General features: G+C 37.0%; 1 protein-coding gene across 1 annotated transcript in view; it reads left to right on the top strand.

Annotated features, from left to right (window-relative positions):
• The window catches only part of LOC134845514 (probable ATP-dependent RNA helicase DDX46), a 33,873-nt gene extending 25,875 nt beyond the window's left edge, over nt 1–7,998 (top strand). The window contains exons 17-23 of the mRNA XM_063862438.1: nt 974–1,120; nt 1,579–1,726; nt 3,159–3,400; nt 4,102–4,289; nt 4,549–4,685; nt 4,919–4,992; nt 5,373–7,998. Coding sequence (XP_063718508.1) covers nt 974–1,120; nt 1,579–1,726; nt 3,159–3,400; nt 4,102–4,289; nt 4,549–4,685; nt 4,919–4,992; nt 5,373–5,420 — 984 coding nt within the window. The 3' untranslated portion in view covers nt 5,421–7,998. The remainder of the gene's footprint in view (nt 1–973; nt 1,121–1,578; nt 1,727–3,158; nt 3,401–4,101; nt 4,290–4,548; nt 4,686–4,918; nt 4,993–5,372) is intronic.
• The last annotated feature ends 6,786 nt before the right edge of the window (nt 7,999–14,784 follow it).

The raw sequence follows: 14,784 nt of genomic DNA, 5'->3' as shown, positions 1-14,784 counted from the left end.
TGTTTATATAGCAAGTAGAGCAATACCAGTTCGCACGCAGATGTGAATTTGTGAATGACCAAGCAGATGTGAATTTTGAGCATGTCTGGATTTTGAGAGTTCGAATTTCCTCTCTCAAGCGAAAGTAATGTTCGATTCCTGTCGGGGGCCGATTATATTTAAACTGAAATTTTTTCTTGATTAGTTAAATTGCCGGACTATCATTTGCTTATTAAAAAGCGATGAACGTAGCTCAGGCTCTTATATAGGTCGCGATTATTTTTTTTCGTTTTTTTTTTCACGAAAATTTGTTCACGCTGAAATTTTTCGCGTTTTGACTTTTGATTTCTTTCTAAGTTCAGATTTTCTTTTGTTAAAAAAGGCAAACTCCACTATCGAACAACAAAAGTTGAAACGAAATATAAACTTTACCGATTAATAGTTTTCTCAAATTGGGTTAATTTTTCTTGTTTCCTTGCGTTTATTGACTCTTTTCCAAATGTCTGTTGGCTATGTTTTTGTCTTCTCACATCGCAAAGCATAAGGGCTTTGGCTTGATTGAAGCGAAGTGCAGGAACTCTCCTCTCGTATTGTGTCGCTTGAAGGACAAAAATAGCGTTGGATGCTTTTGTGTTTCAGCAGGGGTAGTGCGTACAAACTTCTAGTTTCAAAACTTGCAGCTCTTAAGTTTTTTTTGACAACAGTTTAGTTCTGGGATCAATTTTGTTTTCGTCTCTCCAAGTATCGGCGGCCTAGTTTCCCCTCGGTAAATAGCTCCGAATGCTTGTTTAACGCTGGAGATTGGATTTCTCGACATGTTGTCCTCAAATTGAACTTAAATTGAGACAAACGGATTAAATTTTTGAACAGGGTTTCAAATTTATTTTCACACGTGGCTTATGTCCCATTTTCCTTCAACTGGCTTGATATGGGTTTTCATTTGGCTTTATATGGGTTTTCATTTGGCTTGATATGGGTTGTTGTGTTGTGATAGCTAGGGAAGGAGGTATACCGTACTGGTGGATTTGGAGGGAAGGGCTTCAAGTTCGACGAAAGTGAGCGGGAGATGGACTTAGAGAGGAAGAAACTGCAGAAGATATCACATGGCATGGGCGAATCAGACGACGAGGACGACCACATTGTGAGTACAAACAACATAAAACCAGTACAATGCTCGACATCATAGTGCGAAAAATTTGATTAAACTACATGGTGAAAACAGCCAGGAAAGTTCATTTTAAATCAGTGCGTAGAACTCATTTTAAGATACAAGTGACGCTATTTTGCTTAGATCGAAAAGCGAGAGGCCTAACATAGTATCATTTATATCAGCGGAAATGTTTCATGGTATATTCACAGCTATGAAGGCCGAAGTTTAAAAAGCAATTGGCTCAACTCAATATAATTTTTGCATGCGAAAACTATTTTTTCAGGAATAATTTATCTCACTTAGTCATCTGAAGTTTCTATTTGGGCACGTTGTTCAAAATTGGCAAATTGCATTACTAGTCAATTGGCAATTGGTTCTGCCCGAAATTTGGCAACTTATTTTATCCTTAGCAAACGCAAGGATGGTGTGATTTCTGGTATCTTTGTTAGATCGAGAGCAAGATTGAGCAGATGTTTGAGACGAAGAAGAGCGTGAAGTCAGTGGAGCCGAGTATGGAGGAGAAGGCTCAATTGGCAGAACAGATGCGACTGGCAGAACAGGCTCAGAAAACACTCGACGCACCCGTCATATTCACGGGTATTTAACTAAATCACTCAGTAGTTACACTTACTACAGAACTTTTCAAACTCCAGTTTTTTAAACTATATCTGGTTCTTCAAAATTTCACAATCTACGGTCGTGCAGTGAGCATAAAACTGAAAATAGTTCTTTGTTTTTATAAATTTGCTTGTTTCTAGCAGTAACAACGCATTAGAATCTCTCCTTGTGCCTGGAATCTCTTTTTCTGAGCTGCTAGGGTTTTGCAACCGTTTTTTAGACATCAAAAAATTTGGCTGCATTATTTCACTGCAGCTCAAGCTCTTCTTTTCATTGATGAGCATTTTTAAGAGCAATGAACGTAGAGAAAACTCTTATATAGGTCTTGCTGATTTTTTTTGTTTTTTTTTCAGGAAAAAAGCTTAAAATATGGAAGAAATTAGGTATAATGCACTTTTTGAGGTATAATGCATACGTACGTGAAAATGGCGAGAAAAAAACGTGAACGATTTCTAGTTTCAAAAGTGGAATTTAATTTTTAGATTTCCTGCAGAATAAAAACTTTACCTGTTGATCCAGTTTTCTCAAGTTGGGTTCAGGTTATCAAAAAAGCGCCAATCACAATTTGTTCTAAAAATTCAAAGAACTTTAAGGGCATCTATTTTCTTCTTAGAAATTCGAAAGTTGAGATTTTTTCAAGAAAGTCAGTGTTTTTTTTGTTTACTTGCGTTCATTACTTTTCCGATCTTCGATTAGCTATGTTCTTAAAGCTTGCGATTTGCAATCCTTTTCAATCAGAACGTGGAATTTTTCACGTTAACAACTATTTAAACAACATGACTGCACCATTTGACAACAGGAATATCTGGTCAACACATGGCGCAGTTGCTAGGGCGTAATAATCTTAATTTCGGGGCCAGGGGTAAACTCCACTATCGAACAGCAAAAGTGTAAAGATTGCGAAAAACGTGATCGACTTGAATTTCGAAAATGGAATTTAATTATCAGACCCAGCGAATATAAACTTACCTACTGATCCAGTTTTCTCAAATTAGGTCAGTTTTATGAAAAAATTGTCAATCATAAATTTTTCTTGAAATTCAAATAGTTTAAGGGCCATCTATTTTTTTTTCGGAAAATCGAAGTTAGTTTTTTTTTCAAAAAAAAAGTTAGTATTTTTTCTGTTCATTGGCATTCATTGACTCTGTTCCAATTGTCTGTTGGCTATGTTTTCTGTTTCCTTGCGTTCATTGACGCTTTTCCAGCTGTGTTGGCTAGGTTTTATCCTGGATAATTAAAGCGGAGCGTTGATGCTGTTTAGGATGTATTTAGACTAGTTTTTCTTCTAGTCAGTTTCTTAGTCTCTATTTGAGGGCACTATTTTCCCAAAATTAACAGAGCGGTATTGGCGTCTATGTTGTTAAAAATTATCAAACTGCTTGCTTCCAAAATTTGACATCACTGTTAACAGGTAACCAGAACATAGACAATAAGATGAAACAGGCGAGAGAACTGGCCATGAAGATGCTGAAGAATCCACAGCAGGCGTCCAAATTCTCGGCTGAGATGACCAATGCCATCCACAGGCCTCAAGTGCCCGCTACAGGCTCCAACGCCATAACCACACCCAACAACATGAACAAAGACAACTCTTCGTTTATGGATGCGGCCAATGCATTCCTCAGGACCGGCTCTTTCTCCACTGGCAGCAGCGTAAGTAACCTCTTTACTCTTCATATGCAGAGGTCCTACTTAGAGTTTTATCTTGCAGTTCAACTGTTCCTATTCTTATTTGTATGCCAAGTTCGGCGCCAAATCGTAACAATCGGAACTGATAGGTAAACACAGTGTGAAAAATCTAAGCTCGTTAAAGCAAGTGACGCAGTCGTTTTTCGCTGAGTGCTTATTCATACTCGTCAGTAAGTAGACAATAACTCTATTAAACCATTGATAAGTATTGGAAATTGATAATTATTTATTTCGACAGTTTTCATTCCTATCTCGGTTTTGATTGGTTGATATAGTAGTTGTCTACTTACTGCTACGTAACCGCTACTTGCCAATGTCTTGTTGCGTTTGAAGTTGTTGATGTAGTTGATAATGATGCTGATGATTGTAGTGTGGTACCGGGGTATCGAGTAATTATCAAGCTCAAATTCATATATGACTTTCTAATGAAATCATACTCATGCAAAACAAAATTCAAGATAGTGTCAATCAGAATTTTGTTTAGAATTTGAAAGAACTTCAAGGTAATGTAATTTGTTGTATGCAATTCGAAAAAATTGAAAACCGGATCTTTTCCCATATCCTTTGTTGACACATTCAGCAATGTGATGTAGTACAATCGAGCGCCTGGGAACTTTATCTTGAATAAATGTTTTAGTTTTTCTGAGAGCTGTTTTGTGTTTCAGAGCAAATCAGCGGCTGAGCAGGCAGCGGAGAAGCTGAACCGGAAGCTCAACTACCAGAGGTCTCTCACAGACTCCTCATCCTCCTCCTCCCTCTCCGCCTCTTCCGCCCACCAGATGGAAGTGGATGCACACATGATGACCAAGTACGAGGAAGAGCTGGAGATCAATGATTTCCCCGCCACCGCCAGGTAACAATCCGACTTACGTGTTTTTAGCCTCAGCCCCAATAGGTCAAATTCATCATTCTCAGTGAAATTTCGCATAGTAATCCAGCTGCTAATGTCCCTTCTACAAGCTATGAATGTGTTGATGTGATACGAGTTAATGTTAACATTAAGACAATGTATCTACCAGGAAAGGACCAAAAAATAAACTGTTCAGCTCTTTGCAGAGAAACGCTGTTATCGAATATTCATGAGTGTGTGTGTGTGTGTGTTTGTGGCTTAGATTCAAGGTACTGTCGCGTGAGACTCTCACTCACCTGGCCGAGTACTCTGACTGCATGATCACGGTGAAGGGACAGTACTACCCCAGCGGACACACGCCGCCCGAGGGAGAGAGGAAACTGTTCCTCGCCATCGAAAGTGAGTAACATACTCGACACTATACTACAAAAACTGCCCGTGGATGGCGAATTCTTTAAAGCGAAATAGAGTGTTTTTAGCACTTGACAAGAGCTAGGAAAGTTAATTTGGTCGGCCTAAAGTATAAAAAATCATAATCCCTCCTTTTTCCTCGTCTCCAAAAAATATTAGATCCGCGGCTGTTAACCTTTAATGGGTGCAATTGTAGTGAGTTAAGCTCTGTGTTGCTCTAGGTATCCACGAGAGAGGCGTGGCCATTTGCAAAGCGGAGTTGATCAGAATAATCAAGGAAGAACTTGTGCGATTGGTGAGTTTGCTTGTAGAAACACAGGAAGTATACATAGTGCACGAAAGTTTCTAATTCTTAAATTAGCCAAGAAAGAAAAAAAGACAAAATTTTTCAATGATCTGGTTTTGCAATTGTAGTTAGTTTGGTGACAAAGTCAATCATCAAATTTTATGATGATGATTAACGGTTGACGGCGATGTGGTTCGTTCTTTGAAATACGCAAACATAAAATATTTCAAAAAACAGTATTTTTTGTATTTTTTAAATTTGATTCACAACTTTCTAACTCTCTTCAGGCTATGTTCGAATGAACCTTTTCATGTTCAAAGTTAAAATAGCCCTTAATTAGTCTGAAATTTTTCCGTTTGACAATTCTAAAGCTGACTGTCTTGTTCTAGCAAACAAACCAAGGCACGAGGCAGCAAGGACGCTACAAAGTTGTTTGAACCCAGGAATGCGCATGCATTTCGGACCCATCTTCATCAGAGAATTGATTGTCGACCCCTGATTCAGAAATTTGTAGCCATGCAGTTTCATTTATGATGATTGATGATGTATTTTGTTTTCACTATTTCTCACAGTTAATATTTAGAGCTAAAAATATGAACGATTTTTTTCTGAATAGGCTGCAATTTTCGATGTGGAAGTACGATACTTGGGTCATTTTATTTAAAAGAAGGATAAATTATCCTGTCATTTCACAAGCATAGCTTGTGTTATAGTATTAACGTTCTTTTTTTCAACCTAGGGCGCAAATATTGTTGCGATGCAATTGTTTCGACAAAATGTGTTCATTTTGAAAGTGTTCATTTTGATCCAGGTTTTAAGTACAGCCAATGCTAAGGATATTAACACAGAATATTATATTACAAATAACACTTAGCTTCAAGGCATCATGGATCTGTAGCGGAGAGGTAGGGAGGGAGACCAGCAGCAAAATAAGAGGGTTCGAACCTGGGCAGGGTCGGATGTTTTAATGAACGTTTTCGTATACTAGTTTAAATGCGTACGCTCTATAAATTAAGACATGTTAGTTGGTAATTTTTTTTTTAATTGACTGGTACTGCGCCAATGCGTCTTAATTGGCTTGCGTCACTTAGCAATTATGTAGACTCATAATTGGCGTGCGTCTCGAAATTTTGTAGACTCAAAGTTTTACTCATTCTCCCAGTAGCATTATCGGTCATATTTTTGCTTGTGTATGCGATGTGCATTTTCGCCTGTGTTTAAATCATCAAAAGCGAAAATCTTATACGCACCCACTAGTACTATATCTGAAATAGGAGCCACAAACGGATCTAGGGGTTCAATATAAGCTGTTTGGCTGTGGATTATTCAACATCAAATACGTTTTCTAAATGGAATGCAAATTAGTCTCGAATCACAAAACTGAAATTAGCGCGAAAAAACGTAAATCATTTGTTAATAGTCGATGAACGTAGTTAGACTCTTATTTAGGTCGCGATGACTTTTTTCGGGAAAGTCTTGCAATTTGTTCAGGCTCAAATTCACTTTTTCGCGTGTTGTCTTTTGGTTTACTTTTTTGTTCAGTTTATTTCCTTTGTTTAAACTTGCGAAGCGAGTGTATTAGTACGAACCTTCTGTTTTTTATAGCCTAAGTCGCAAATATTGGTACCACTTTTGGGGCAACTTAACAGCTTTTTAAAAGCATGTCTTTGACATTCGAATAGTAACAAGTCCACAGAGTAGATGCATTTTTAATTTATCAAATGAACCGAAAAAAATTGGTTTGTTTCAAACAACATGGCAATAATGAAACCGCGATTTCAGAAATTTTCTAACTCATATATCGCAATCTTCTGAAATGCATAATTTGTTCATAATGTGGCTTTATGCTTTGCAATATGTTTCATGCAAAATTAGTGTTGATACCTTCAGTTTGTTATATTCAAAATTATTACTTGCGAAATTGAGTCTATTTTTATTTGGTGCCACTTTTGCTGAATGGCGCTGCCACTTTTGCTGAATGGCATTGGGAATCTATAAGCATATGTAGCTGTTTTATTCGTGACTAGTGTTTGTCGGTTGGTAAGCTTCCGTGGTTGAGTGGGAAGTGCGTAAGACTCAAAGTCTTTTGATTGCAGTAGGTCGCAGATTCGAATCCTACACGTAGCCTAGTTTTTGCTAATTCGAAGCTTATTTTCACCTTTTCTTATTTCACTTGATAGAGCTGCTTTTTGGTCGTGTTCTCGCAAGTGTTTGCAAAACGCAGCTTCGCCTCTGTGTGAAACGAAGGCAAATTCCACTATCGATCAGCGAACGTAAAAGGGAACGAAAAATGTGATCGACGTCTGGTTTCGAAAATTGAGTTTGATTTTCAGCTTTCCCAGCTAAATAAAAAATTTACCTATTGATCGAGTTTTCTCAGGCGTAAATTCATCGAAAAAGTGCCATCATAATTTGTTTTAGATATTCGAAGAGCTTGAAGGGCATCTAATTTTTCTTCAAATTTCGAAAGTTGCAAAATTGAGTCTATTTTATTTGGTACCAGTTTTGCTGAATGGCATTGGCAATTTATTAGCATATGTAGCTGCTTTATTCGTGACTAGTGTTTGTCGGTTGTTAAGCTTCCGTGGCTGAGTGTAAAGTGCGTGAGACTCAAAATCACTTGATTGCAGTAGGTCGCAGATTCGAATCCTACACGTAGCCTAGTTTTTGCTAATTCTAGGCTTATTTCCACTTCTCCTTATGACACTTGATAGAGCTGCTTTTTGGTCATGTTCTCGCAAGTGTTAGCAAAGCGCAGCTTCGCCTCTATGTGAAAGGAAGGCAAATTCCAGTATCGAACAGCGAACGTTAAAGGTAACAAAAAACGTGATTGACTTCTAGTTTCGAAAATGGAATTTGATTTTTAGATTTCCCAGCGAAATAATAAATTTACCTATTGATCGAGTTTTCTCGAATTGGCGTAATTTCATCGAAAAAGTGCCATCATAATTTGTTTTAGATATTCGAAGAGCTTGAAGGGCGTCTAATTTTTCTTCAAGTTTCGAAAGTTGAGGTTTTTCAAAAAAATTAAGTCAGTTTTTTTTTGTTTAATTGCGTTAATTGACTCTTTTCCAACTAATTGCATTTTTAAAACTGTATATTTAAAACGAGATTAAAACTGTTAATTGTATTTTTAATTGCATGTAAAGCTTCGGGTGGGTGATTGAAATATTTTGTAAGCTACAACTTAGTTGAACAATTGTTCAAATCTGGATTAAATTCGATATCATGCGAACTGGAATTCTAAACTTTTAACGCTAAGTTGGATCTTCTTAAATTGATTTTGACCATTTTTATCGGTTTTTCTACCAGTTTAGTCGCTCATCTATCAATTGAATCTGAATAAAATGGTCTATTGGTGGCTTAAATATACCATCAGCAAATGGGATAAGCAGCTGTTTCTTCTGAAGTGTTATCAAGTTCGCCAGAATACTATTGCCTATCAGACAAATATCGATGTAAACGTCCCTGCGAATGATCTGTAATTTTTTATGGCATAATTGTTTGTAAAAAGTATCAAAATGATCTCGAGAACTTTGGGTTAACAAAACTTGGGTTCACAAAAAGATTGGATAAATCTACTTTTTTCAGGCAAAAAGGTGTGAGTTCTATCTAGTAACCGTTTTATTCGGAGATATGCAATAAATGACAAGGCTAAGTCAATTTTAGAACTCTTGAGAGTGATGTGCGCAGAGTTAACTGGGATGCCTTTGAGTCGCAAATATTCATCGAGGTAGCGCCTGCTGCTTTGAAGGACATTCGCATACCTTCGCCGCTGAATCTCTGCCGGGGAATATCTTTCTGGTCACCGAGTCGCACTTCTGATGCTGTTGGCATGTTATTTTTCTCTACGGCAGAAAGTTAGATGCGCTGGAGAGCAACTCAATTTGGCGTGCGGATGTTTCAAGTGCAGTTCCCTTTGTAATTACGGTGCACAAAGATAAGCGCAATGGAACATTTTATCGAGAATATAAAGTTAAAATGGACCACTGCCATCATTTACTGGCTGCGCAGTTTCCTATGCGCAGTAACCTTGATTTCATCATGTTTCAATTCCATCATGATTCTAAACATCTGGAATATCTGCCTGTCACTGCTTAAGTTTATAGGCCCCAAAATTGAAAATATCATATCTGAAACTATTACCCATACGTCTTTCAATGTTTTTAGCGGATAAAATTTCTATCTTTTTCAATTTAAAGTGCTTCAAAAGCAATTTTATTCATATAGAGTCAGCCAGCTAATATCAGATGCACCACCCTCGAAAGAGTCCACTCAGAAGGGTACCTCTCTCCTAAGGGTCCCTCCCTCTCCACTGGGAGAACCTTATCCGCACAGTTGATCCGGGTGCATTCCCTTCCTCAAAACTTTCCTGAACCGTATTGACCCCAACTGTCCACTAAACTGCGTCCACGTTCACTGTCCTTTCCCCGACACCGCTCTTTATCTTTTTGACCGTTAATTAGAACACCATTTTTTCAAATCCCAGTAGACGAGGATTCATCCGTTTGAAGTTGAGACGTTTCTGGGGCTCAGTTTGAGCATACCGGACGCGCCACCTTGTGGCTAAAAACAGCAACAACAACATTAATTATTTATTATGTTACAGTGAACGAGCAGACGGATCCGATGGTTCACTTCCCTAAGCCGGAAACTGAAGATTAATGTCAAGAGTTTTTGAAAGTCTGAAACAGTTGGAGCCTACCATAGCTTGCTCGATTTCAAAATAGCTGTCATGGATTCCGGTAAATCAGTCATTGCTTTTACCACTGGCTTCTTTTTTGCACAGGCTAATTGGAAAAAGATCAGATGATTGGTCCAGCCCCAAAGAGTATAACTCTTTGGTCTTTATATGAAGTTTTTTTTCGATGAAATTAATTGATCCAATGTCTCGCGCAAAACACACAGCTGCTTCTAAAGGGCCAAGCAGGGCCTTCTCACCAGATCTGTGGAATCATTTTAAAAGCGCGCGGAACGAAAAACAAAAGACTATTTTTCAGTGCAAAGGTGGCATGCTTTCCATTCATTCATTCATTCATTCATGGGTTTATTTTGACACCCTTTCTAGACTCAAAGGTGTTCTGTTCTTAGTAGAAATATTGTCGAAACAGGTGGGTTTTCAAATTTTTCCTGAATAGCAATTCATCCGATTCTGATTTAAGCTCCTGCGTCAGACTGTTCCATAACTTCGGTCCTGCAAACGTGAAACATCTCTTTCCATATTTTGAACGCGCCATGGATAAACGTATGGTGGCATTCCATCTGTTGATCGAAAATCGTTGCCTTATCGATATTGCTATGTCATCAAAATATTGGGCCATTCTGTCATCATGAAGTACTTTGTGGAGAAGAACTAGAGTCTTAAACTTAATACGCTGACAAACCGGCAGCCAATGCAGTTCATGTAGAAGGATCGTTGCCGACGTCTGCCGATGTGCCTGAAACACAAATCTAGCAGCGGCATCTTGTATTCGTTGTAATTTTCTAATCAATTTGTCCGGTAAACTTAAAAACAGCGAATTACAGTAATCCAGTCGCGATAAAATAAGATTTTTCACAAGAATAACACGGTTATTAAAATCCAAATAGTAGCCAACGCTGTATCATTTCCGCAGGACGAAGTAACATGTCTGCGTTACTTTGTTTATATGGGGAACCGCATTCCAGTTTTTATCAATAAGTACACCTAATGATTTCAATTCATTCAACACCCTAACTTCATATGAGCCAACAAAAAACGATTTGAGGTCCAGTTTATGGTTTGGTTTTGCGAGTGAAATAATTTCAGTTTTGTCGGGGTTTACCACTAAACCAAGTTTTTTGTAACAATCAAGCACGTTAATTATAATAGAGTGAACTTTCTCCTTGACACTGATAAAATCGTTTTCTTTGAAGTTTGCAGCAACATAGAATAAGGTATCATCTGCATAAGATTGATAAGATACGTTAAGTTTAAGAAACACATCACGAAGAGGTAAAACATAGATGCAAAATAAAAGGGGTCCCAAGATCGACCCTTGGGGAACACCGTGTTCAATATTAACTTCGTCAGAGTAATGTGAATCAATGAAAACTTTTTGGCGACGGTTACTGAGATACGATCTAAACCATTTCAATATGTTATCAGAAAGACCAATATAATTTTTCATGATTCCAATCAAATAATCATGTCTAAGGGTATCAAACGCACTAGATAAGTCAAGGCCAATCAATATCAGGTAATTATTCATATCCAAAAATTTACATATATCATTAGATGTTTTCAACAATGCCGTTTCTGTCGAAGCTCCAAATCTGTATGCAGATTGATTATTATCCAGGAGACCCGAAACCATAACATGTTCAACAAGCTGACTGTGTATAAGTTTTTCAAATAACTTCGAAAGAAACACAAGATTTGAAATTGGTCTGTACGATGAAAGCTGTTCCGGATCGAGATTTTCTTTCTTCAGAGTTGGAATTATCACTGCTTCTTTAAGTTCATCGGGGAACTTACCCATTTCAATTTAAAGGTTTAAAATTTTCAGGATATGCGGTCCCCAGTAGCTCCATAACTTTTTAAAAATAACTGTTCGAATTAAATCATGAGGAGCAGTTGCATTTGACATTGATAGCACAGCCTGATGCAAATCTTCAAGTTTAATATAGCTGAAACTTTCCATTAAAACTACAGGTGTAGCCTTAAACGAATTTTCTAACATATCCATACTGAGAGTTTCAGTACACAATTTCGATACTTTACCAGCAAAATAATCATTAAAATTATTAGCCAAAGGTTTTATTTCCTTCGGTTTTATTTCCTCTAAAAGCTTCGGTTTTATTTCCTATAAGTTTATCAAGCGCTCTAAATTTCTTAGAATCGGTTTGAATAACCTCAATTTTCTTTCGAAAAAATTCGCGTTTCTTAGCCGCAAAGCAGTTTCTCATTTCCCTATCAAACTCTTTAAAATCATTAAAAACTATTTTCTTCTTTCTATACATTCTTTCTAACTTTCGTCGTTTACGTTTCATAAAAATAAGTTCAGAATCGAAGAAATCACACTCCCGAATGAGTTTATTCCGCTTTTTGATAGGCGCCATGAAGTCCGTAATCATTTCCACGGTTTGATTAAAAACAGTTATCAAATTTGAATTATTCTGACAAATGCCAAGACCAACATTTAAATCCAAGGACGATTCTAGAGTGTCGCCAAATTCCGCTAAAATTACATTTTTCCAACTGCGATATGTAAGTAATTTCATCTTAGTTTGTATGAAAAGAATCTGCACCGTAAATTTAATAAAGTGATGGTCTGACTTATCAAAAGGATAAACTGAAACGTCCTGTGGCTTGTTATTCTCGAATGATAAAACCAAGTCGAGAATGTTGCCTTTATTGTGCGTTGGTTCATGTACAGATTGGTACAAACCATATTCTTTCAATAAGTGTTCAAGTAGGAAAAATTTATTGTCCCTTTTATTAAAGTGAACGTTAAAATCACCGAAGCAAATAAAAGAATGGCAGTTCGGTAGCAATTCAGAAAACAAATTACATAATTCAGTGATAAAATTGTTGAAGTTCGCCGAAGGAGGCCGATAGACTAGCATTAAGAGTCCATTAGAACCTAAGTTATTAAAAGTGAATAAGGCTGCTTCTAAATAATCGAAGCAAATATGGCGAACTAAAGATATACACAAAGACTGGTGGGCGATTAAAGCCAGTCCGCCACCACTTCTATTTTCACGCGGACAATTAAAATACATGAAGCCGGTTGGGCATATTTGCCTAATGAGATAACTTTCATTTGATGTAATCCAGGTTTCAACGATGCCAAATACATGTAGATTATTAGAAAGAATGATATGAGAAAGAGCTGTAACTTTCCGTCTAATAGATCGTATGTTGAGAAATGGGATGGATTGCCCGCATCTAAACATTCATAATCTCACCGAAGATTGTAGGTGTATAAGGTCAAGCTTGCTATCATTTCAAAGTACTCTTACTGGTGATTTGAATTCAAGTTGAGAGAAACTGGTCTACAGTTTGACTATTCAAACCCAAAATTAGCGAAAAGATTGTAGTTTACCGAAAGCATCTTCAACTTGAACTTCCCATGCAATTTATCGCAGACAACTGATTTATTTGCTCTAAAAGTTTTTTTTTCACCGGGTTGTCACTTTTGCACTCGGTTTTAAGAGGCAGTACAACAGTGTCAAAGTACAACAGTGCCGAAAATGAAAACTTTGTTCAACAGTGCCGAAAATGAAAACTTTGTTCAACAGTGCCGAAAACTTGAACAAATTTCAACATATTAAGTGCGTCAATCAAAAATTAAACAGCGATCGTTTACAATCTTAAGTGGCACTTAAAGATTTTGGGAGAGAAAATTTGCAATTTAGACGTTTTGGCGCCCAAATAATCGTTTAATTTGCTGTTGCAGACATTTTGGCGCCGAAATTGGAGTGATTTTCTTTGATAATTAGCGTCAGTAATTTCCCGCTCTTTAGAAAATGCGTGTAAATTATTCTGAAATTTTCTCGCCTTTTTCGGCACTGTTGAACGCCCCCGGTTTTAATTGCTTACAATGGTAATTGTTATCAAACATTTGAGCTACTTAAAGAGTGGCCGAATATTCTAGGTTGTAATTAGTCTCGCGATGTGTTATTTTTTTTCAGTTTGGAGTGATGACTAACGGGAGGAAAATTTTAAATCTTTATTTTGTATCATACTCGATTTCGTTGTTTTGGTGATTCGGGGGCGTTCAACAGTGCCGAAGAACAACAGTGCCGAAAAAGGCGGGAAAATTTCAGAATAATTTACACGCATTTTCTAAAGAGCGGGAAATTACTGACCCTAATTATCAAAGAGAATCACTCCAATTTCGGCGCCAAAATGTCTGCAACAGCAAATTAAACAATTATTTTGGCGCCAAAACTTCTAAATTGCAAATTTTCTCTCCCAAATTCTTAAAGTGCCACTTAAGATTGTAAACGATCGCTGTTTAATTTTTGATTGCGGCACTTAATATGTTGAAATTTGTTCAAATTTTCGGCACTGTTGAACAAAGTTTTCATTTTTGGCACTGTTGAATAAAGTTTTCATTTTCGGCACTGTTGTACTGCCCCGATGATTCAAATTGTTACTTACGCTTGCGAGTAGCAAGCGTTATCAAACTGGAATAAAGACTTTTTTCTAGTTAACAACAAGTTTAACAAAATCAGTTGAATCAGTTAGCTCGGCTGTTAGCTGATATCAACAGAACAGATTGCCTCTCAAGATGTTTTTTCTGAGCATGGCTGCCTTTTAAATGGCCGTTCCATTCGAATTTTTTTGTTGGTGTTTTTAGTTGTCACTTGTTTTTAGTTTTCTTTTTTCGCCTTTTATTTTCCGCTTTTTTCCCTTAAATGTTTTTTTTTCGGCTTAAATGGTTTGGGCTGATGCATATGTGTTTAGTTGCCTGTTAATTCGTTGCATGAAGCAACAAATTTTTAAATTGCTTTTGTGCTTACAGAAGGGTAGGTGAAGGGATTTTTTTTTTCTCAAAACGTTTTTTTGCTCAATTTTTGATTTTTTTTTCGGCTCAAAAGTCGTCAACCTAAGATGCCCATTTGGTTACTTTTTGAGTGACTAGTCACTTTTTGGTGTTTTTTTGAATTTTTCGAAAACTTTTTCATAGTTTTTTAAACAGTTAACTGTTGCATTCATGAGTAATCTAATAAAATTTGGGTGATATGTTACAATAGGTGGTAATTTTGAGTATAGTGCACGTATTAAATTTCAGAACTCTAATGCATTATATAGTCATTTTATTTTCAATCAAT

Source organism: Symsagittifera roscoffensis, chromosome 5 (genome assembly GCF_963678635.1).
Source record: "Symsagittifera roscoffensis chromosome 5, txSymRosc1.1, whole genome shotgun sequence".
NCBI lineage: Eukaryota > Metazoa > Xenacoelomorpha > Acoela > Convolutidae > Symsagittifera > Symsagittifera roscoffensis.
Note: the sequence above shows the minus strand (reverse complement) of the source record. Positions and strands in the feature narration are given on the sequence as shown.